We start from the raw sequence: 21290 nt of genomic DNA on the forward strand, positions 1-21290 counted from the left end.
AGGCAGCTCACTCCCCCGGGACAGTGGCGGAAGGAGGGGTTCGCCATGCAGCTCTGCAGGCATTTGGCCAGGCTGGAGGGGAGCCCCAATCCTGCAGAACGTGGCCGTTTGGTGGGGGTGGTCCAGGGGGAGGAGCAGCTGGGCTGTCCATGAACTTGCTCCCTAGCAGGAGGCCTGGGTTGTGCGGCTCCCATGGCTGCCAAGCTCCGAAACCTTTTGCCATTTGCTACTTTCTATCTTGCCTCACTGACTGGTTGTTGAAGCCTGTCTGCTTATGAATAATAATTGCTAATGTTTACAAAGCATTTACGACGTGCTGGGCACCGTGCTAAGTGCTTTATTAGTGTGACATACTAATTTCTCAGGTCTCAAACATAAGCTTTATATATTATTTTTTATTCCTGAACTTTTATTTGGGGTTCACATTCCAGGGAAGAGAGAAATGTAATTTCAGCCAATTCAGGTTTTCTCCAGTTCATTCAGGAGTTCTCACACCTCCCTCCTTTCTCCTCGGGTTGCATCTAAGTTCCAAGGGGGGTCACAGTCAAGGCATGGGGTGGAGTGTCTGGATCTCGCGTGTCCACCCTGCCATCTCTTGCTGAATCCTCATTGCCACTGGCCTCCGAGTTTCTGTGCCCACCAGCGCCTGGAAGGTGTCCAAAGTTCACCTGCTTTTCTACCGAGAAGCCTAAAGATAATCCTACTTCCTTCTTTCCACACTTCGGGGTCTCCTGGGCTGTGGGCATCCAACTGTATCTGTGCCTGTCTTGATGCCCACCTGTGCCACTGTGGATCTGGAGCTGACCCAGGTGCCCGCTTGGTGACTCCACGCTGCGGTTTATACTTCACCATAGGGTCATCTCCTCCATTTAGGGGAGGGGGACACTGGATCCTGCTGCAGTCCCAGGGGGGCACCCAGGAAATAAGGCACAGGCCACCTGTTTGCAGACCCTCAGGCTAATCCCAGTGTCCTGTCATCCCACTGACCACATTCCACCAGGACGGGGGTGTGCACACAGAGCCCCATCTCTGGTTCACTCAGCCACATTTTAATGTTCACGTTCCTTCTGCTTCTCTCTGTCAAGCCAAGAAACTCATCTCTTCTTAGATGGGAAACTGGGTCAGCAGTATTTTTTAAAAAATCTATTATTTATACCAGAGCCTTGGCTTTTGCTAAGTGCTCTGCATATATTATCTCGAATCTTACAACAAGAAGTCTATAATGTAGACAAAAGGCGCAGAGAGGTTAACTGGCTTACCCAGTGCCACACAGCCTTCCGGCGTACAGCTGGGGTTTAAATGTCCTTGATCAGACTTCAGAGCTTGTACCCTTAGCCGCTACTGAAATCCCCCTGGAATCATCATTTTCACTTTCTCTTTTAGGGTAGGTTTTGTTTCCTCAATTAAATTTTAAAGATTTTAGGAGCAGAGGATCCAATAAACATTTATTTATTCCATAAAATCGGTTTAACTAGAAGCTGGGGATATATTAGTTAGACGTAAGAAAACATCCTTGGACCTGCCCTCAAAGACAAAGCACAGAAATATTTTTTCACCTGTCCGGGTCAGCATTAAATCTTTGATCTGGAAGATTTTTAAGAGGCGAATAATCTGACCCAGAGGCTCTGTCAAGCAGGTGTGATGAGGCAGGGTTTAAGGCAAGTGGGCTCTGGACACCTAGTGACTGAGTCTACAGGGTCTCGCTCTGTCGCCCAGGCTGGAGTGCGGTGGCTATTCACAGGTGTGATCAGAGCGCACTACAGCCTCGAATTCCCAGGCTCAAGCGATCTACCTACCTCTGCTTCCCAAGTAGCTGTAACCACAGGTACATGCCATGGTACCTGGCTTTTAGTCTACGGATTCCAAGTGGCAAGAGAGAATAAATAATAGCCTTAAAAAGTGCATACATACACACATAAAGAAGATTTTTTTTGGTGACTTTCCTCCCCAAATGTGTATGCATTTATATGCCTGCGCATGCACATATACACCAAATACAGTACTTGCAACATGTGTTACCTTGACAAGTGGGAAGGAAGAATGTGGGTGGATGACAAGAGAGGGTGAAGCCAAGCAAAGAAAAAAAAACTGCACCGAAAATTCCCTCAGTGACATAAGATACGACCAAGTTAATGCATTTAAAGTTGTATCATTTAAATGCAATGGAAAACTTAAACTTTGAAAGGAATACAAATAGCAACAAAAAGAAAGGTTTACATCATCATAGAGTGTATTCTTTGCAGTTTTGGTGACTTCATCATTTCACCACACTCCATGACATGTAGAAGATATGTCCCTATAGCTCCTGTCTGGGGACACCGTGTTCGTGGAGGCTGGATACTCACTGTGGTTCATTGTGCAACATGCAACATAGACGATATTTAAGAGACCTTTTGGCATGTGTGAAAAGTGGCATTAAGGGAACATGCTGTGCCCAGACTCAGTCTGTAGGTGGCAGCAAAAACTCAGGCATGGAGAAGCCAGTCCCCAAAGCCTCCTTGCAGGTGTCCCATAGAGGGTCCTCTTTACTTGCTTTTAGTAGCTTTACAAAAAAGACCTGGAAGCCTTAAGCAGCCACAATTTTAGTGGATTCAACGCACTATTTGAAGTCATTCTATCTGTTCTTCAGAGTGATTGCAGATAACGTGAGATCATTAGTACAAACTTCAAAAAATCATGTATTCATGTTTATATATATATATATATATATATATATATAAATCAGAATGTCCTTCTCAACAAAAGGACATTATTAGGCTAAGTCAATGAAAGACAGCCTCCAGACAGTGGTCTGGGACAGCCGTCATTAATGTTATTTATGCTGGAACAAGGGGATTTGACTGGGTTGCTAAGCAAACAGTGCCTTCCCTCCTAGGGGTACAAAGAAAATAGAAAGGTAGCAAATGATTCCTCACCACTCGTAAACCCATATGGCTCTTCCGTAGCTGATATCAAAGTTACTGGTTTTGAATTTCATTTTACTTAATATTAGTTGATTGGCACATGCCTGATTTATTCTCTACCTATCCCTCAAGTTTCAAATTTCCTGTGAAAATTTTTAAGTGTGGCTCTTGCAGAGAGCATGTAGTTTGATCGTGTTCCTCCAATGCAAGAGTCCTTGTCATCCGATACTGGAGTTCAACCCATGCATATTGCTTCCAGTGCCTGGTAGGACTGATTTCACATCTTCCTTTTTACTTTATACTTGGCTATTTATTGTATCTACTGTTGTTCACATTTTCCTCTTTTTCAGATTTCTTCCAGGTTAATCAGAACATGAATTTTAAAAATTCTTCTCTCTGCCCTCCTTCCTTGCAAGCAATGCAAATTTTACCCTATTCATCTATATTTTAACTCATATTTAAAGGTAGAAGCCTTTGTGAATATACTGAAATCAAATAGTCACTCTGATTCGCCATGGAGTCACCTTCACCCCTACTGCATTTGCACCAAGGACGACAATGAAAGGCTTTTGATTTGTCCCTCAATCTCTCATTCCTAACCTCTATGTTTTGTTACTAAAATCAAGAATAGGTATGGATAATTTTTTTTTTTTTTTTTTTTGAGACAGAGTCTCACTTTGTTGCCCAGCTAGAGTGAGTGCCGTGGCATCAGCCTAGCTCACAGCAACCTCAAACTCCTGGGCTTAAGCGATCCTACTGCCTCAGCCTCCCGAGTAGCTGGGACTACAGGCATGCGCCACCATGCCCGGCTAATTTTTTTGTATATATATATTTAGTTGGCCAGATCATTTCTTTCTATTTTTAGTAGAGATGGGGTCTCACTCTTGCTCAGGCTGGTCTCGAACTCCTGACCTCGAGCGATCCACCCGCCTCGGCCTCCCAGAGCTAGGATTACAGGCGTGAGCCACCGCGCCCGGCCTATATGGATAATTTTTATATATTTTTCGAAAACCATTCTATAAGTAGAAAAATAAAAACAGCACAAAAATATCAGCAATGTTCTTTACTCAGATTAACAAATTATTAACATGTTACCCCATTTGCTGTATACATTTGCTTTCTCGCTTTCCACACCATGAACACGTATGTGTGCACATGCACACACACATGTGTGATTGTTTTTGGAACCATTTGAGGGGAAGCTACATATAGATCATGGCCCTCATCCCTAATTACTTCTATGTGGACTTCCTAAGAAGGATGATATTCTCTTACATAGCCACAGTAATCAGTTTCATAAATTTATATTAATGTAAATACTGTCCTCTAATCTATGGTCCATATTCATGTTTTGTCCGGTGACCTCATGAGGCCTCTTATGGCATTTCCCACTCCTCTCCCGTGGAGGCTGCAGTCCAGGGTTGAGCATCACATTGAACTGTTACTTCCCTTTAGCTTCTTTTAATCTGGAACTCTCCACAGCCTTTCTTAGTCTTTTACGACATAAATATTTTTTTAAGAGTACAGTCCTCTCTGACATTTTAAAAATGGAATGCTCTCCAAGGACGAGTAGAAACAAATAGGGACAGAATCATTTCTTCCACGTACCTAATCCCATACTGTGTTCCCATCTCCCTCGTCTATACTGTGTTACTTTTTAACTCACTGTTTGGTTTAACCTGACTTTAAGGGTTAAGAAGCATTAGGCATACGGACGTATTTTTTAGGTGATAAAGTGTGGCAATAAATAGTTAATTTTTTGGTAACAAATCCAATTTTGACTATTGTACTAACAAATTCATTAGGTTGCTGCCCTAGCTGCTGAAGAGTACTAATCTGATAACTTTCAGCAGTGTCATTCATACATCTCAAGAAATGAGTGCCCACCTTCTGCCGGCCCCTGTCCTAAACCATAGGATGCAATAGCCAGGAGTCAGATAGAACAAGTTCCTGCCTTCAGAAACTTGCTTTATTTTCATTTCCCAGACTGGAATAAAGCATCAGATAGTGAAAAAATTAAGGTTAAAGTTAGTAGGCTGGAAAAGAGGAAACAACTTGCTCAAATTCAGTAACAGTAACAATGGGCTAATGAAATACACTAATCTAAGGAGCTAGGCTTTGGGTCACTTTCACAGTTTCTTCCTACGAGGTAGGAAAGCGTAGATAACTCAGCCATGACATGGTTTTCTGGAGGAGCGAGATAGCAGGGGCACGTCCCCATGGCTGGAACCTACTGGACTGACTTGCTGAAGCAACTGTTTGCTCTAGATCCAGAGGTTGAAGGGGCAGCCTCAACTACCCCTCCTCTTCCTCTCTACCACCATCTCTACATCACATTCATCTTCTGTGCCCTGTGGGAAGGAGCAGGAATGCATTTCTCAGGAGTGCCTCTCAGATGAATTGAGCTGCTCCCAGTTCTGAGCCCAGGGCTGTCCCTGTCCCCTCTTCTCAGTCTTCTGTGCAAGGTACACTGACTCATCCGTGAAGTGCATGGTGTGAATTGTGAGTATATTTACTCTAATCATAGTGACTCTCCAGAGACACCTTAACACAGATGAGAGACACAGCATGTCCGAATATTGAATCTATGAGTGTCCATTTTATCACATTCAAATCAAGTGTTTATCCGGGTATAATTTGAGGGGAGAAGAGAGCTCACAATGGGATTTTGAATGAGTCAGAGCTCCCTTCAATTTTTCTTTCCTTTTTTTTTTTTTTTTTTTGGAGACAGGGTCTTGCTCTGTCACCTAGTCTAGAGTGCAGTGGCCCAATCATAGCTCACAGCAACCTCAAACTCCTGGATTCAAGAGATCCTCCTGCCTCAGCCTCCCAAGTAGCTGGGACTACAAGTGTATGTCACCACACCTGGCTAATTTTTAAATTTTTTGTAGAGACTAGGTCTCACTATGTTACTCAGGCTGGTCTTGAACTCCTGGCCTCAAGCAATTCTCCCACCTCAGCCTCCCAAAGTGCTGGGATTACAGGCTTGAGCCACCACACCCAGCCTCAATTTTTCTTAAGCTGGTCCCTCATCGGGATTTCCTAGGCTTCTCAAGCCATCCTTACCCATGAGGAAGAACCACCAATCACTCAGACCTAGTTGACTAAAAGGAATTGCATTGAGGAGCTATCTAATTTGGGGAAAACATCTGGGTCCTGTAAGTCTGGTAATGTATTTGCAAAAAAGTTTGCAGAAGACCCTTCTGGAACCTAATCTAAATATGTTTTGGGGGGTCGGAGGCATCTGCAAGTAGTAACAGCTGCTCAAAAGACAATGAGGGATGTGGCTATGTTTGCTTCCCAAACCCAGAAGGACAGACTTGCTGGTGTCCCAGTGAGTATCACGTGGCCGACACAAACACACAAATTAAAGCTGTCAGATGCTCTGTGTCATCCCAGTAAGGATGGTCAGAAATGCATTTCCATGGTGCCCGTTTGTGATGGTTACACTGGCTTTCTGGATGGATCTGGTAACATGGGCTGGAGTAATCACTCCTCACCATGCATGACTTATTTTCAGTAACATCTAATTCTTCAATATCCCTCAAGTACGGGTATGGGCCAGGATTAATCTCAGCTGGCTCTCGCCTGCTGGGGGAACATGCAGATGCTCGGACTGTGAACCTCTCTGCTTATCTTCTCAGATTGCTACTTTATTCACACCCACACAGGGAATCAAGGGTTCTGACCCTCTGATGGAAGACGTGGTCTAAAATGCAGTAATAGCAACCTTGGGCAAATCACTTAATCGGAACCTGTTTCCCCAGTAATAAAAATGGGATTAACAGAACCCACGTCAGGCCAACTGAGCAACGAATGAAAACATGACAATGCTTGTGCACTGTTTAGCATAATACCTGAGTCTGAAAACACGAGTCCAAATAATAATAAATCTATCTTTTCTTGTAAGAATTTTCTTGCTGGATCTTTTCTAGACTGTTCATGCTTAGCTCCTTGAGGAATCAATTTGTGTAGGTTGGCAAGCATCATGAGAAGTCCTAGGCTTATTACTGCGGGTACAGTACATAAAATAAACTGTGCTTTGCAATCACGTATACAAATTCCCAAGATCAATTTGACCTGGAGACCACTGGGGACTCCACATATCCTTTGGGGGCTGGGCTGTGTCTCTGTGGCTGGGAGACAGAGCAAACATCATCAAGGTGCCTCAGAGGCTCAGCTGTGTCCCCGAGAAACCGTGTCAACCTCAGAGTACCCTCAACTCCAATGCACACAGTGGATCTGAGGTTTCTCCTGTCCCAAGAGCCAGCCTCCCTGACAATTTAGCTCTTGGCAAGTCTCTGTCTCTGCCTGTCCACAAAATACATTAAAAAGACATGAAACAATCAGGCTCAAAAACCACGTATGAGTGACGTACAACAGTATGACCACTTTTGCCGGACAGGCTTAAGTTGCTGCCTTCGTCTCCTTTAAACCTTAAACTTCCCATCAGCCTTTCAGGGCTTGTGTTCAGACCAGCTCTGTGCTGAAATGTCACCCTCAGCCCCACCCTTCTACTCTGCAGGGCCCGTTTCCTGTTCGGGTTCCAGAAACACCTGCCATTTCCTCTTCCTGGGAAGGTTGCCAACTGCAGGATCAAGATCCTGATCATTTGCAGCAGAAAGTGAAAACACCTGGAATGTTCTCCAAAGCAGCGTCTCCCCGAGGGAAAGCAGTGTGGGGTTTTTATGGGGTAGCAGAGAAAGAAAAAGATGTGTTATATCCCATGTGGGGGCGTAGGCAGTTGTCATGCTCCCACACACGTCGCGTGTCATAGTAATGAAGTTATGGCAAAGGTGCTGGTACCCGCGAAATGCACGCACCTGCCCTCCCGGGCTCCCCGGTCGGAGTCTCCGCATAGCCTGGGCGGGCCAGCTGGACGACAGTCGGAGTCACACTTCTCCACAAGTCCCCACTGAAGAATCAAGTCCCATAGTCACCACTGTCCGCCTGCTAAGTTTGTCTATATTTTCCTTTGTTTGAACAAATTAAGCCTTGTTTTCATTTGTTCGGTCCTGCTTAGTGGAGAACCACTGGAGGGGTAATTGCATTGTGTGCAGGGAGGAGACAGAGGAATGTGGGTGGAGGTTGTTGGGGAGATTGGGCGAGAACTCCAGACAAGGTTTTATCCGAAGCAATGATTGCATCTTCATTTGCCTCCCCTTGGTAGTGACTCCGCCCTTGGGTTTTGGGGCCAGGGGCCTCCGGCTACACATCACTATATGCACGAAAGGTGGTGTATACACAGAGGAACCCCTTGGGTACAGAAAAGACTGTAAGAAGTAACTTTACTAAATTCCTAATAGGCACTGAGGAAGTGTTAGTGTCTGTCCCAGGACTGCAAGATAAATAGAAACTATCTAGGCCTTTACCTTCGATTTAGAAGTAAAATAGCAAAGACCTCAAGAACTAAGCCAGATGTAAATGACGTGTTCAAATATGACACCTCTAAGCTGATGGGGATGGGATTACGTTAGAATGTGCATGTGCAGAAGAAAGTAATGAGGGTAAAAACACAGGCCTTGGACAGACCATGAACGAAATTTAAGAATGGCTAAATAAGTAAGGAAGAGACCGGGGGCATTAAAGAGATGAACGAAAGACCCTCATTTTAGCAAGATTGGAGGTGTGGGGTGGGTGTCAGTGGGGGAGAGATCCTGGTTGGGAAACTTTTCCATCACTCCTGGGGCTGTGATGAGGCACTGAGCTTCCAATTTCTCACCTGCCTCCTATATTGTGGGGTTGTCTATACATGGGCAGAATGGAATGTTCTCCATCCACTATTCACTCATCAAATCGCTCATTTTAGATTCTGGAAACAGTCTATAAAACAGATCGGATTTGTTCCAGACTGTATTCCCTCCTAAAGAAGCTGTTAGCCTGACAAAGCATGGGGAGCAAGATGTACTCAGCCTTTCTCAATTGTACCACCCTGTTCTAGAATGAAGTAGAAGCAAAACATGCCGGTAGCAAGGACTTGGAGTTTGCTGTTCCCTCTGCCTAAAATACTTCCCTCTCCCTTCTTTCAGTTCTCTGCTCAAGTACCACCTCCTTCTTGACCACCTTTCCTAAAATATCACCTTTTCCCCTTGATTCTGGCTTATTATTTTTTATTTTATTTGAACACTATCAGGTGAGAGTATTTAAGTTCCACAAAGGCACGGCCTGCAATGGTGTTGTTTTCCATGCTGCCCACAAACGTACCGGCAAAGTGTCAGGTGCCCCAAAACTTACTGGACGAATGATCTACGCACGGAAGGGGAGGCCACGCAGGACATAACCAAGTGTGTGCTCAGACCCCACCCCTCCTTAGCAAGGGTGTGCATCTGGATGGGGGCCAGATGGCGAATGGGTGGGGCAGGAGCACGTGAAAGCAGTTTCTGCTCTACTTTCACGCATCCCTGGGTCCTCCTGGCATCCCTTGAGTAATCCTGAAAAGATTTCATCCATTTAATGGGGACACATACTTCGTTTGGTGGACGGGAGGATTGAAAATGAGTTTTTTACCAGGTGTTGTGGCTTATACCTGTAATCTCAGTGCTTTTGGGAGGCTGAGGTGGCAGGACCGCTTGAGGCCAAGAGTTCAAGACCAGCCTGGGCAACATAGCAAGACCCCATTTCTACAAAAAATAAAAAAATTAGCCGGGCATGGTGGCATGTCCCTGTAGCCCCCAGCTACTATGCAGGCTGAAGTGGGAGGATCACTTGAGCCTAGAGTTTGAGGCTGCAGTGAGCTATGATGACACCACTGAGCTCCAGCCTGGATGCTAGAGTGAGACTCTGTCTTCAAGAAAAAAAAAAGTTTTGATGGCATCTGAGGTATGAGCCATCAACCTGCACTGCTGTGGCAGGGAATGACCCTCAGGCCCAAACGGATCCCAGCCTGATGCAAAGTCTCTTTCCATGCTGTCCCGAATGTTTGTGTAGCAATGAGAAGTTTTTATTTTTGAAGAGGAATTTTGGCTTTATTTCTCTTGATTGGGCAAAAATAGAGTTTTAACTCTCAGCAACCAAATCTTAATCCTCAGAGAGGAAGGGTTTTGCATAGAAGGCAGTGGAGAATCATTGGGGAAAAAAAGGAAAACACACAGAACTTGGTGCTTCCCAAGAAATAGTTGGAATTATGATGCAGCGGAGATTCAGAGATTCAGTGGCTGCCAGAAATCCAGCATCTGCCATGTTGTCTGCTGGGTGCTCACCCCTCAGCCTCCTAATTGCTGCTTTCCGAGGTGTTAGCTAAAAAGAGCCCTGTAGCCTTTCCTCCATTCTGGCTCCGTTCCCTAGAGCAAGTTCCCAAACTCATCTATTCTGAATATGAGCACTCAACAGTCTGAATATGAGCCACCAGGTGGGAATTGAAATTTGAGTGAGGCATAGGTCCAGCTAAAGCTTTGCAACTCCAAATGTGGTCCATGAACCTTCAGAATTGGCATCTCTGGGAGCTAGTTAGGAAATCGTTTTCAGGGCCTCACTCCAGACCTACTGAACCACAATCTGCATTTGAAAAAGACTCCAGTGGTAAAGAGGCTGCACATTAAAGTCTGGCTTCAAAAAGAAACAGGTGATTCCAGTACAAAATAGCAAGAGAAGTGAATTGGTATCATCCCTCTACCCCTAAGCAGCGGCACGTGCAGTTTAGTTAGTTCCATCGTACTATGACCAGTGCTTACTGAACTGAATGTTCCCACCTTTGAACAGCAGATTTTAAAGATGAGATTCCATTTATTTTAAAGGCACCCTTAAATCAACCACTTGGAATTAAACCAGCCCTGCTGGGGAGTTCAGTCTCCCCCATGGAACACATAGCTGTCTTCCTGTGATTTTAAGCCACCACTGCTATTTATACAAAAGGAAAAGACTTCTAGTCTCACCTCAAGTGGAAACTGGTGCTTCTAGTTTTTTCAACAATAGACTTGGCTTTGCCCAGAAAACAGCATGAACCTGAAAACAATGCAATCAGAGATTTAAGTGGAGCCCGTTGGCTTCTTTTAGTAATCTTATGCTAAGAGGTGCCAAGATAGGGGTGCTAGATTTCAGACACTGTCTGGCAGCCAGGAAACTGTTAGTAATGAAAGCTTAAACTCCCAAAGGTTGCACTGAAGACAAAACAGCTTTTGTGGGTGTATTCAAACTGTTGCTTCAAAATTTTATTTATAAATAAAAGATATATACATATTTTCTACAAAATATTAAGTCTATAGTCCTCTGTGTCCATGATGAGGTATCCAAGGAATGGAATAGTATAGCGTTAGGCCCTCTATGTCCCTTTTGGCTTCTGCAAGAGAAACTCTTGAGTGACCTCAATTTTCACACCAAAAATGAGAAAAAAGCTAAATCCTATTTATGCATGAAGAAATGCAGATATGAGTTAATCAGGTTATTTCATTCCGTAAAAGCCACTAAAGCTGCTGGTATTTGCATAGCTCTTAACTTTCTTTTAAGAGCCTCAAACATAGCAAGAAATATATTGGCCTCTTGGAGTTTGCATGAGAAGGAGTTAAAACAGCTGAAAAAAATACAATCATTATATCGATGTCAGATTCCTCAGTATCTTAGAATACTGTTATTTCAAGGTGTTCAGTTGTTTTTGAGCCTCTACTTGGCGATTTCAACTTTGTGTTGTTACTGTCGCTGGTCCACACGATGCAAATGCCACCCTTTATCTTCTTCAGCAAGAAATATGACAAGCTTGTCGCTCCATAAGAGGACCCCGATCCCCCTGGAGAGGAAAACTAAACTCTACTAAGAAAACCGAGTCCAACCTGAACGAATTGTCCAAGGAGTCCAGTCCCGCCACAGGAGAGGAAGATCGCCCTCCAGACTACTCACAGGGGTCCCGGCTCCGAGCCAGGCGGGTCTGTGCGGGGCGAGTCCTCTGTCACGCATCGCTCCGACGCGGGGCCCCGGGGGCGCCGTCTACAGGTCGGAGTCGCAGGGCAGCGGGCTCCGGCAGGGCCGGGTGCTGCGCGAGGAGGCGCCGTGGGAGTCGGCCGGCTGCTCCCGCTCCCCGTCCAGCACGTCCGCGGGGTTGGCGTAGGCCTTGGGCGGCGGCCGCGGCATGGGGAAGCCCACCTTGGCCTTGACCCCGGCGGCTCCTTGCTGCGCGGGCGGCGGCCGGTGCTGGCCCCCGCTGTAGTACTTGATGGCGGGCGTGAGCGCGGGCTCGGGCCAGTCCACGCAGACGGTGCTGATGCTGCCGCGGCGCGGGCCGGCCGGGGGCGCCTTGCGGCGACGGCGACAGCGCCCCTCGCACCAGGGCGCGAAGCTGAGCGCCAGCGAGAAGCCGCCCAGCAGCAGCAGGCAGCTGCCCAGGTAGCCCAGCACCAGGCTGTAGCTGACCTGCAGCGTGACCGGGCTGGCCGGGGCGGGCAGGACGGTGCGGTCCTGCAAGAAGTGGTTGTACCAGGACACCGGGATGAGGCTGAGGAGGCCGGCGGCGAAGAGCACGACGCCCGAGGAGCCGGCCAGCGCGAAGTGGGGCTCGTCCCGCCAGCAGCGCACGCCCAGCGTCGCCAGCAGCAGCCCCAGGGCCGTGGTGGCCAGCGACGTGGGCATGAGGCCCCGCGCCGCGAGCACGGGCTGGGCCCCGAAGTAGCCCCACTCGTCCGTCTGGCCGCACTGGCGCTCGCTGCTGCTCTGCTCGCGACACACGTCCCACAGGCCCTGGTACAGCACCACGTCCACCGGCTGGTCCAGGAAGCCCTTCAGCAGCCGCCAGCCGGGCGCCAGCGTGCTCGTCAGGTTGAGCAGCAGCCCGCACGGGGCCAGCACCATGCCCAGCGTTATCGCCACCGGCGTCCGCATCCCCGCCCCTCTCCGCCGCCGCTGTCGCCCCGGCCCCGAAGTGCGCCCCGCTCTGTCCCCCCGGCGCTCTTTGTCCCCCGCGCCCGCCGGTCCCAGTCCCTACTCCGGCGTCCCGCCGCTCCGCCCTCCCGCCGGCCCCAATCGAAACCAGCCCGCGGGCGGGTCTGACCGAAACCGCGGGCCCAGGCGCGGGCGCGCAGAGGCGGCCAAACCCGGCCGGGCGGGAGGGACGGGAGGGACGACGCGAAGTGCGCTCAGGAAGCGGCAGGGACACCGCACTCCGCAGCCCGGCCCCGGCCCGGGCAAAGGTCGCCCCGCCCCGGGCAGGGAAGAGGCGGCGCCACGCGGAACGCCGCGCCCGTGCGGGTGGCTGCGCGGCTTCCTCGCTTCCCCGCGGATCTCCCCGAAGTTCCTCTCCCGACTCTGCCGGTCGACCCTGCGGATATAGCTTCTCCCTCCACTCCCAGCAGGTCCCCGATGGCCACCAGTTTTGCTCTGTAACTTGCAGCCACTTGCAGCGGAGTGGGCGGCCCCGAGCCCTCCCTACTGGGGACGCGCGGGATGGCCTGGCCCTCCACGGCCACTCACCAGATCCATGTCACGTCTTTCTGCCCTGTGTTCTTCCACAGAGTACCCACAGGATCATCCTGTAGATCAGCGGTCCCCAACCTTTTTGGCACCAGGGACCGGTTTCATGGAAGACAATTTTTCCAGGGACAGGGGAGGGGAGACGGAGCTCAGGCGACGTGGGTGCGGCTGTGAATACAGATGAAGCTTCCCCCACTGGCCCACTGCTCACCGCCTGTGCACGTACCCCCCCCCCCCCCGCCCGCCCCCACACGCACACTTTCTAATTTTCATGGAAAACAATTTGTCCACAGACGGGCGGGGGGATGGGGGCGACGGAGCTGTGCAGCCCTGTCCCTAACAGGCCACACACGGGTCCAGACTGGCAGCCTAGGGATTGGGAACCACAGCAGATGACTGGCCAAAACAGATCGTTGCATGCACCTCAGTAAGCAAGCCTGTTTGTTCGAATGCTTGTTTTTCCTCAGCATTACTCCACATATTTACGACAAAGACATGTAGGCCTGTGGGGGTCAACTCTCTATGGCAATAAGAGAAAGGTGATTGTGCTAAGTATAGCATCTGATTACAGAGCTGATCTCTGCGTGCCATGGGCTTCCGAGTTCATCCTATGGCTCAGTGAGAAAGCATGAATCACAGCGTGGCAGGAAAGAATTATTGCTGGGCTTAGTACCTGCCTGTGTAAACTGATCCCCCAGGTCCTTTAAAATAGCTTCCTTTTCTGAAGAGTGGCCCTGCAGTCATGCCAGTTGACTATGCTACAGGTTTTGAAATAGCAGGTGCCCAGCAACCAATTCTAAAAGGACAATTCTAATAACCCGGTTAGCCTGCGTAGCACAAAGTTGCAACCTTCTGCAGTAACTTCATCTTGGGAAATCACATGACAAATTTTGGCAGGTCAAGAGGGTCTGCTAGGTCAGTTCAATGTGACAAAGTGTCTCATGGTCCTTCTACCAGGTCTTTGTATTTTACTCTCTCCAAAGAATAAAGCCCCGAAGGCTATTGACATTCTTTCAGGTGAATCCAATTCAGTGGGTTATAGAAGAAAAATTAAACTATGAAAGAAGTTAAACTGTTATCTGTTTTTAAATGCCATTGAAACAGCCCAAATTGAACAAAGCCCCTTCAATGTAGAGTGTGTCAGGTAGCCAACAATTAAACAGCTATTTTTCTAGCCATGTGTGCCTAATTATAGACACTAAATGAATAACTTCTGACATCCAATTTAAAGTAGCCCAGTTAGCTCAGCATCACATTATTGTAATTTGTTTTCTTTATAGAATTTATCACTATATAATATTTATTAATATATTGTTTCCCCCACTGCGTTGCAAGTTGCAAAGCTGAGGGATGTTGCTGGTCTTGTTTGTGGCTCTATCTCAGCTCCTGAAATAGTGCCTAGCACATAGTAGGCACTCAGTAAGTATTTGTTATGTAAATGAAAGTAGTTTTGTAAAATTCCTACGTGGTAACATGAAAGGAGAATATAGCACACATTTTTTTCAAATTGTAGTAAAATACACATAAAAATTAGTCTTAACTGTCGTTAAGTGAACTTAACACCACAGCTCAGTGGTGTTAGGTTCATTCCTCTTGTTGTGCAATCCAATCTCCAGAATCTCCTTTTATGGTTTCAGGATGATTCGAGAGCATTACATTTATTGTGCAGTTTATTTCTATTATTAATACATTGTAACATATAATGAAATAATTATATAACTCACCATTATGCAGAATCAGTGGGAGCCCTGAGCTTATCTTCCTGCAACTAGACGGTCCTGTTCGAATCCTGGGTTTTGGCACCAAAAAGACGCCAGGGTGGGAGTCTGCCCTCAGTTCTTGGTGTGCTCTTGGCCAAAGAATGACCAGACACACCAAAGTGTCAGGTCCAGACTATTATCCTGGTCCTCTGACTCCTTTCTTGGGGAAAAAAGTCACCAGCCAGGCCAATACGATGGAGTGACCTCAGGCAGGGAGCAGTTTCACAAGAGCAGCGCTTTAGTGTAGAATAAAACGGGTCTGTCTCCACGAGTGGAGAGAGACCGACCCACTCACTTCTTCTGACTTCTTAGATTGTTTCGTTTTATTAGCCCAGTCTGGAGGCGGGCTCTCGGGAGTGTAGGGAGTTAGCCAATGATCAACAGGTGTCCTCAACTTTCATCTGCCTACACGAGCTCCCTCTAATGAAGCCCACCTGGTGGGGGGTGGTGAACCGCAATGCAGATTCAAGCTAATGGCATATTAATTACCCTTAGGTTACTTAGATCACTTTCTAAGTCTTATTCTACCTGGGCTGGGGAATTCCTAGATGGATAAAGCATTCCCTCCCTTCCCAGGTTGCTCAGGATAAGATTAAGCGTGGGGCAACTCCAAAATGGAGTACTTGCCCTTACCCTTCTTCCCAGGTGGAGCAATTGCTCAAAACAGCACCAAAACAGGGAACCCTTGTCCCGAGAAGAACAAGAGGTCCTAACTACCTAACAGTCCCATCTGGGGGTAATGGGAGACAGTGACACCTGAAGTGTGTTGCTTACGTCCAGTCTACTTATAATCTCATTTTGGTTGTTGTCACTGCAGAAAACACTGCTTCACAAAGATAGGATGTTGGAAATGGAAGCAGGCTTTTCAGTGCTTTTGTGGAAATCTTAGGATATTCTGCTGCCTTGACTTTAATCCAGAACACATGGAGATTTGAAGTTGTTTCAAATATACTTTTAAGGCCACCATCATTTGCAATCTCAAGCAGCTGATCCTCTTCTAGCGTGGACAAAGTAGATTCACCTGGGTTATTCACAAATGGCTCACGGACCCATTCCTTCCCAGTTCGGGGGTCATTTGTGGGTGGGGAGTAATGCTCAAACTCTTTTGAAAGCTAAGATAGGTGATCATGCACCAGCTGGGAAAAAGAAGGCCCTGGCTCAGTCTCTTTCAAAATCTCTGCTAATGTTTGAAACATGTCAAAAATCCCAATGTTCACTCGCTGCCCCCCATAATTCCGGTTTGGCCTTGAATGCAGCCACTTTATCTGCCAACTTGAACACAGTTGTCATTCCCCCCTGAAGTGACACATTGAGTTTGTTGAGCAGGTTGAATATGTCACACAAGTAAGCAAGTTTTGTGACCCATTCTGTGTCACTGAAATGTGCTGCCAGTGGTGACTTTTTCTAAAAGAAATCTCTGGAGCAGCTTTTGTAACTCAGAAACTCTGGCCAGTGATCTACCTTTAGAAAGCCATCTCACTTCCGTGTGTAGGAGAAGACGTGTCTATCTCCTTACAGAGCTGCCCGAACAGACATGAGTTAAGGCATGTACTTTAGTGTGGTTGATAATTTTATTTACATCCTGCAAAATGTTGTTTAGTTCAGGTGACATTTTTCAGCTAGCCAGCATTTCTCTATGGATGACCCAGTACATAGACTCACATTGAGAAGCGACCTCCTCGACCCGAATAGTGGTACCAGAAAGCCGTCCAGTCACGGCAGCCATTGCGTTCGTGCATAAACCGACACAAAATGACCAATTCAGTTTTCCTGATATGTGATCATTCAAAGACTCGAATAGTTCTGCAGCTGCGGTGTTATTTGGCAACAGAAGTGCACATAACTTATCCTTATGCACATCCTCCTGAAAAACATATTGCACAAAAACAAGCATTGTTGCCTTGTTAACATTGGTAGACTTGTCAACCTGGATTTTGTACCACAGTGACTCATTAATCCTCTCTAACAATTGTGCCTCAATGTCCTCTGCTATTTCATCAATTTATCTAGTTACGGTGATAGCTGAAAGAGGATCACGCGCCACCTTTTGAACTGCAGCCTCTCCAAAAAGTTCACAGCAAATGTCCTTAGCAGCAGGCAGGATCAAGTCTTCACCAGCAGTAAAGGGCTTCTTAGCTTCAGCAATGCTGTTGGCCACTAAGAATGATGTTGACAGTGCAGACACATTTGATGAAGTGGTGGCCTTCAATAATTGCTTCTGTTCTTCGTGTTCACGTTTTTTCCTTTTGAAAAACTCCAAAAGCTTGTCTTTTAATGTGGGGAGGTTGGTCTCCATGTGGCAAAGCTGCTTTGAAGGTTTCATGGCTTCCTCGGAGAGCCGGTCATCACAAGCAGGCTTGGAGAATGTGAATCACCTGTTGCAATGAAACTGTAATTTAAGTAGGACTCTTGGTATTTTCTTTTAAATGCAGCTTTCATTGTGGGGGCAGTCTTAGAGTCTTCTGCTGTCTGATCATTGGGTCTTTCCTCCTTTCCAAAGACGCTCTCCAGCAACATATTTTTTTTACTCATTTTTGCTAGGGTTAGCTCATGGGCCTGTCAAAACTGTGACTGAGGCAAGTGCACAGTACGAGAAAGAGGCACAGACAGAAGTGGTAAATAAAATAATGGGCGGGCCACACGAGAGACCAGCCTGAGCAAGAGTGAGACCCCGTCTCTACAAAAAATAGAAAAATTAGTGGGGCATGGTGGCACATGCCTGTAGTCCCAGCTACTCCAAAGGCTGAGGCAGGAGGATCATTTGAGCCCAGGAGTTTGAGGTTGCTGTGAGCTAGGCTGACATCACTACACTCTAGCTGGGGTGACAGAATGAGACTGTCTAAAAGAAAAAAAAACAAAAAACCTGTATGGTCAACCATTGGACAAAGTCCTGAATGGAAAAACTAAGTACTATAATGATACCAATGCTTTCCAAATTAACATATAGATTCAGTTCGATTCCAACAAAAAGTCAGACTGGGATTGCATAGGTGATTTCAAAGTTCATCAGGAAAAATGAATGAAATAAGTCAAGAAACTTTTGAATAGAGCAATTGTAAAAGGGCCTGTACTCTCTAGCTGTTAAATGTAATATAAAGCTATAATAATTTAAACAGTGTGATATTGGCTCTAGAATACAAAGGTAGATCAACAAAAAGTTGATCAACAGAGTCAGCTGAAGCCAAAAAGTAGGTCCTGGATGTACAAATTTATAATATGATAAACGTGGGATTTCTAATCAAAAGGCATGACAATTCAATAGTGTTGAGGCAATTGGTTAGCTTTGGGAGAAGGAAAAAACATAAGTCTGTACATCCAAAATATGTAAAAACAAAGTCAAGGCTACATAGTTACATATAAAAACAAATACTAAAAGAATTAGAAGGAAGCAGAGGTGGAGATAAATCTATCGGATGTGGGAAAGTTTTCTAAGTAACACATCAAAGACAGCAATTTATAGAGAAAATTTGACAGATTTAACTACATGAAAGCTTAAGATTTAACTACATAAAAGCTTAAAACATTTTCATTTCAAAATGCCTTGAAAAAATGAAGACAAATCTTTTTTAGTTTAAATGGTAGAAAAGAGGTTAATGTTTCATATCTTTGTCAAATCAATAAGAAACTTAGTATTAATGAAAAATGGACAAAGAATATGCACAATCGTAGAAAAAACAAACATCTAATAAGTATGTTCAAAGGTGACACATTAAAGGATCCTTTTATTTACATAAATGCAAGAAAGAACAAAGAAAAACCATTTTTCTTAAATTGGAAGAGTGTAGGGGGAAAAAATGTGACTCAATTCTGGCCAGAGTTGGAGGGAAATATCTACTACCAGAGGTAAAGTAAACAGTACATTTATTTCAGAGGTGATGTTGCCATTTGTTTTGAAAAGCCTTAAATAGGTGCCTTTCCTTTGATTTTTCAACTAACCTTCTAGGTATTTGCTCCGAGGAAGTAAATGGAATACGTAGTCATGATGATCAAAATTCAGAGTTAGCATTGATCTTGAACTTCAAGAATATATTTGGCACATGGTATATAGACTGGTAAGCAGAATAATCGAACACCCTGATTTCTTTTCTTTACACTATTTCTTTTCTCAGAAGGTCTTTTCCATGGTCACAGTCCTGGTGAGCACAGCATACTGAAAAATATTAAGAAACATATTTTCTCTCTTTCTTCCTGGAACTCCGAGCACCCTTTCCTGTGGTTGCTAAGCAGATAAGACAATTCTATGAATGACTTAATGTTATGTTTACAGTGTTAGCTCTGAGAATTCTGAATACGAGCGAGAAATGCATTGAACCCTGGAACACAGGCTAAACTGTATGTTGCTGGTTCATAAACTTTAATTAGGAAGCTTCAATGAGATTAAAGGGAAAATTTTAGCCTAAAGATATCAAATAAAGTTATGATGGCTTTAAGGAGAACTACTGCTCCATCCCAGAGGATTTAATTATTTCGGAAGAAGTAAAAGCTAATAAATTTCACAAGCAGTTTTGACTAATGGATCCTTCAGACTTGGGAATGAAAAGGAAATATAAAAATAAGTTTCTCCCTCCTTATTTTCAGGACATGATAATCTCCCCTCTCTCAGTAGTAATAAGGGGTCATATCTGTGAGTGGCTGGGGGTATTCATTCCCTGCCACTCATTGCCAAGTGTTGAAAACAGTGTAGAACTAACTGTGCTGGAAAGTTCTTTATCCTGTCTTGCTGCTCTTCTCAGCTGTTTCACCGAGACAAAAATGGGGTAAATTTCACTGAAACAACTGCAATATGAGAAGTAGAGGAGTTACACGTCATTGACGTTGTCATACTGCTTTCAAAAGTACATCATATAGATGTAGACAGAAGTGTATGTTGCTCACTTTATAATCAGTGTAGGAATTGTTTAAAGTCTAGTAGATATAAAATGAGTGTCCTAAAATAGAGATATTTCTAGGCATAAGTTTTTGAGAAAGATCATTTTCTCATCAGTTCAGCCTTCTTCTCCACCTCCGTATTGTAGATACAATTAAAAGTGGAACCTGTTAAACTTGCAAAACTTGTCAGTTGTTTGTGAAGCTTGATGCCATCACTTAGGCATTTTATCAGGTTTTGGGTTCCTTTGGATCAATAACAACACATAATGTTAACAACTGGACAGGTAGACTTTGGTTCCTGACCTTCTTATGTGATAGAAAAATCTGGAAAAACCCAAATGCCCAACAATAGGAAAATAGGTAAGCCTACCATGGTATGTCCAAATAAAGCAACGCTGGAGCTGGAAGGATGTTAGATAACATAAGCTCTAACCATCTTATTTTCCTGATGTGAATATCAAAGTGCAGAGAGGAAAAAAAATCACATTCAGACTGATGAAATGAAGGTAAAAATTAGCACCAACTCTCAGAATCTTTTTTCTTCAAGTGTAAAATGGAGCAGTTTCTACTCGATAGTAGTGCGATAAAAATGAATGAGATAATCTTTATAAAATATGTAATATATAAAATGGTATTTTTATTAATATTAACAAACCTGGATTAATCTATATTTGAATGATACTGAGTTTAAACATCCTTATACTTTCCATCTAGTATTTCTAAAATTTATAACAAAAGTGGGAACCTACAAGTCCAAGAGTGTAGTTGAGAGTAGTGTGTTCATATTGATGATGTGGTTAGTGACTTGAAAAGGCAATATTTAGGTGTATCTAGCTTTCTGTAGCTATGGGATAGATATAGGATAAAAGACCAACATTCAATGCAGCATGAAAACAAGTACATCCAGTCTACAAACCAATAGAGAGCATGGAGCATGAACGATAACCTGAATCCTTAGCTCTTGCTCTGTTTGTATTTAGACTGAGTTATTTATTCTCTAAGTCAAATTCAAGTGCTGAAAACCCAGATACTTTTAAAATTGAGTTAGTTTTGCAGAAGAGGTTATATAAAAATCTTAGAAGTTGATTCTGGCCAATTTTGATACAGAAGTCTACAGTTACTTTAAAATATTTTTTCTCAGTCGCTGAAAATGTAATTGAACATTTCTCAAAGTAGAATTTTTTATTTATTTTATTTACTTACTGCTTTTTTTTTTTGAGACAGGGTCTTGCTATATTGCCCAGGCTGGCCTTGATCTCCTGTGCTCAAGGAATCCTCCTGCCTCAGCTTCTTTAGCAGCTGGGACTCCAGGTGCACACCACCATGACTGGCAAAATATTTACATATGATTGGACAATTGGAATGT

At 45.1% G+C, this 21290-nt stretch overlaps 1 protein-coding gene and 1 long non-coding RNA gene across 7 annotated transcripts in view; both read right to left on the reverse strand.

The window, feature by feature from the left end:
* The window catches only part of LOC123626468, a 61842-nt gene extending 46505 nt beyond the window's left edge, over nt 1-15337 (reverse strand). For 5 of the 6 annotated variants that reach the window (XR_006730863.1, XR_006730862.1, XR_006730864.1 and 2 more), the window contains exon 1: nt 15020-15337. This is a non-coding gene — a long non-coding RNA (uncharacterized LOC123626468). Of the gene's footprint in view, nt 1-13295; nt 13463-15019 lie in introns of those variants that run through there. The other variant, XR_006730865.1, reaches the window with a different exon arrangement.
* Nucleotides 11017-12733, reverse strand: CLDN23 (claudin 23). Its single transcript, XM_045535416.1, has one exon. The coding sequence runs from the start codon at nt 12705-12707 to the stop codon at nt 11820-11822; it is 888 nt and encodes a 295-aa protein (XP_045391372.1). The 5' UTR covers nt 12708-12733; the 3' UTR covers nt 11017-11819.
* Nucleotides 15338-21290: the final 5953 nt, after the last annotated feature.

Source organism: Lemur catta, chromosome 22 (assembly GCF_020740605.2).
Source record: "Lemur catta isolate mLemCat1 chromosome 22, mLemCat1.pri, whole genome shotgun sequence".
In the NCBI taxonomy this organism is placed as follows: Eukaryota; Metazoa; Chordata; class Mammalia; order Primates; family Lemuridae; genus Lemur; species Lemur catta.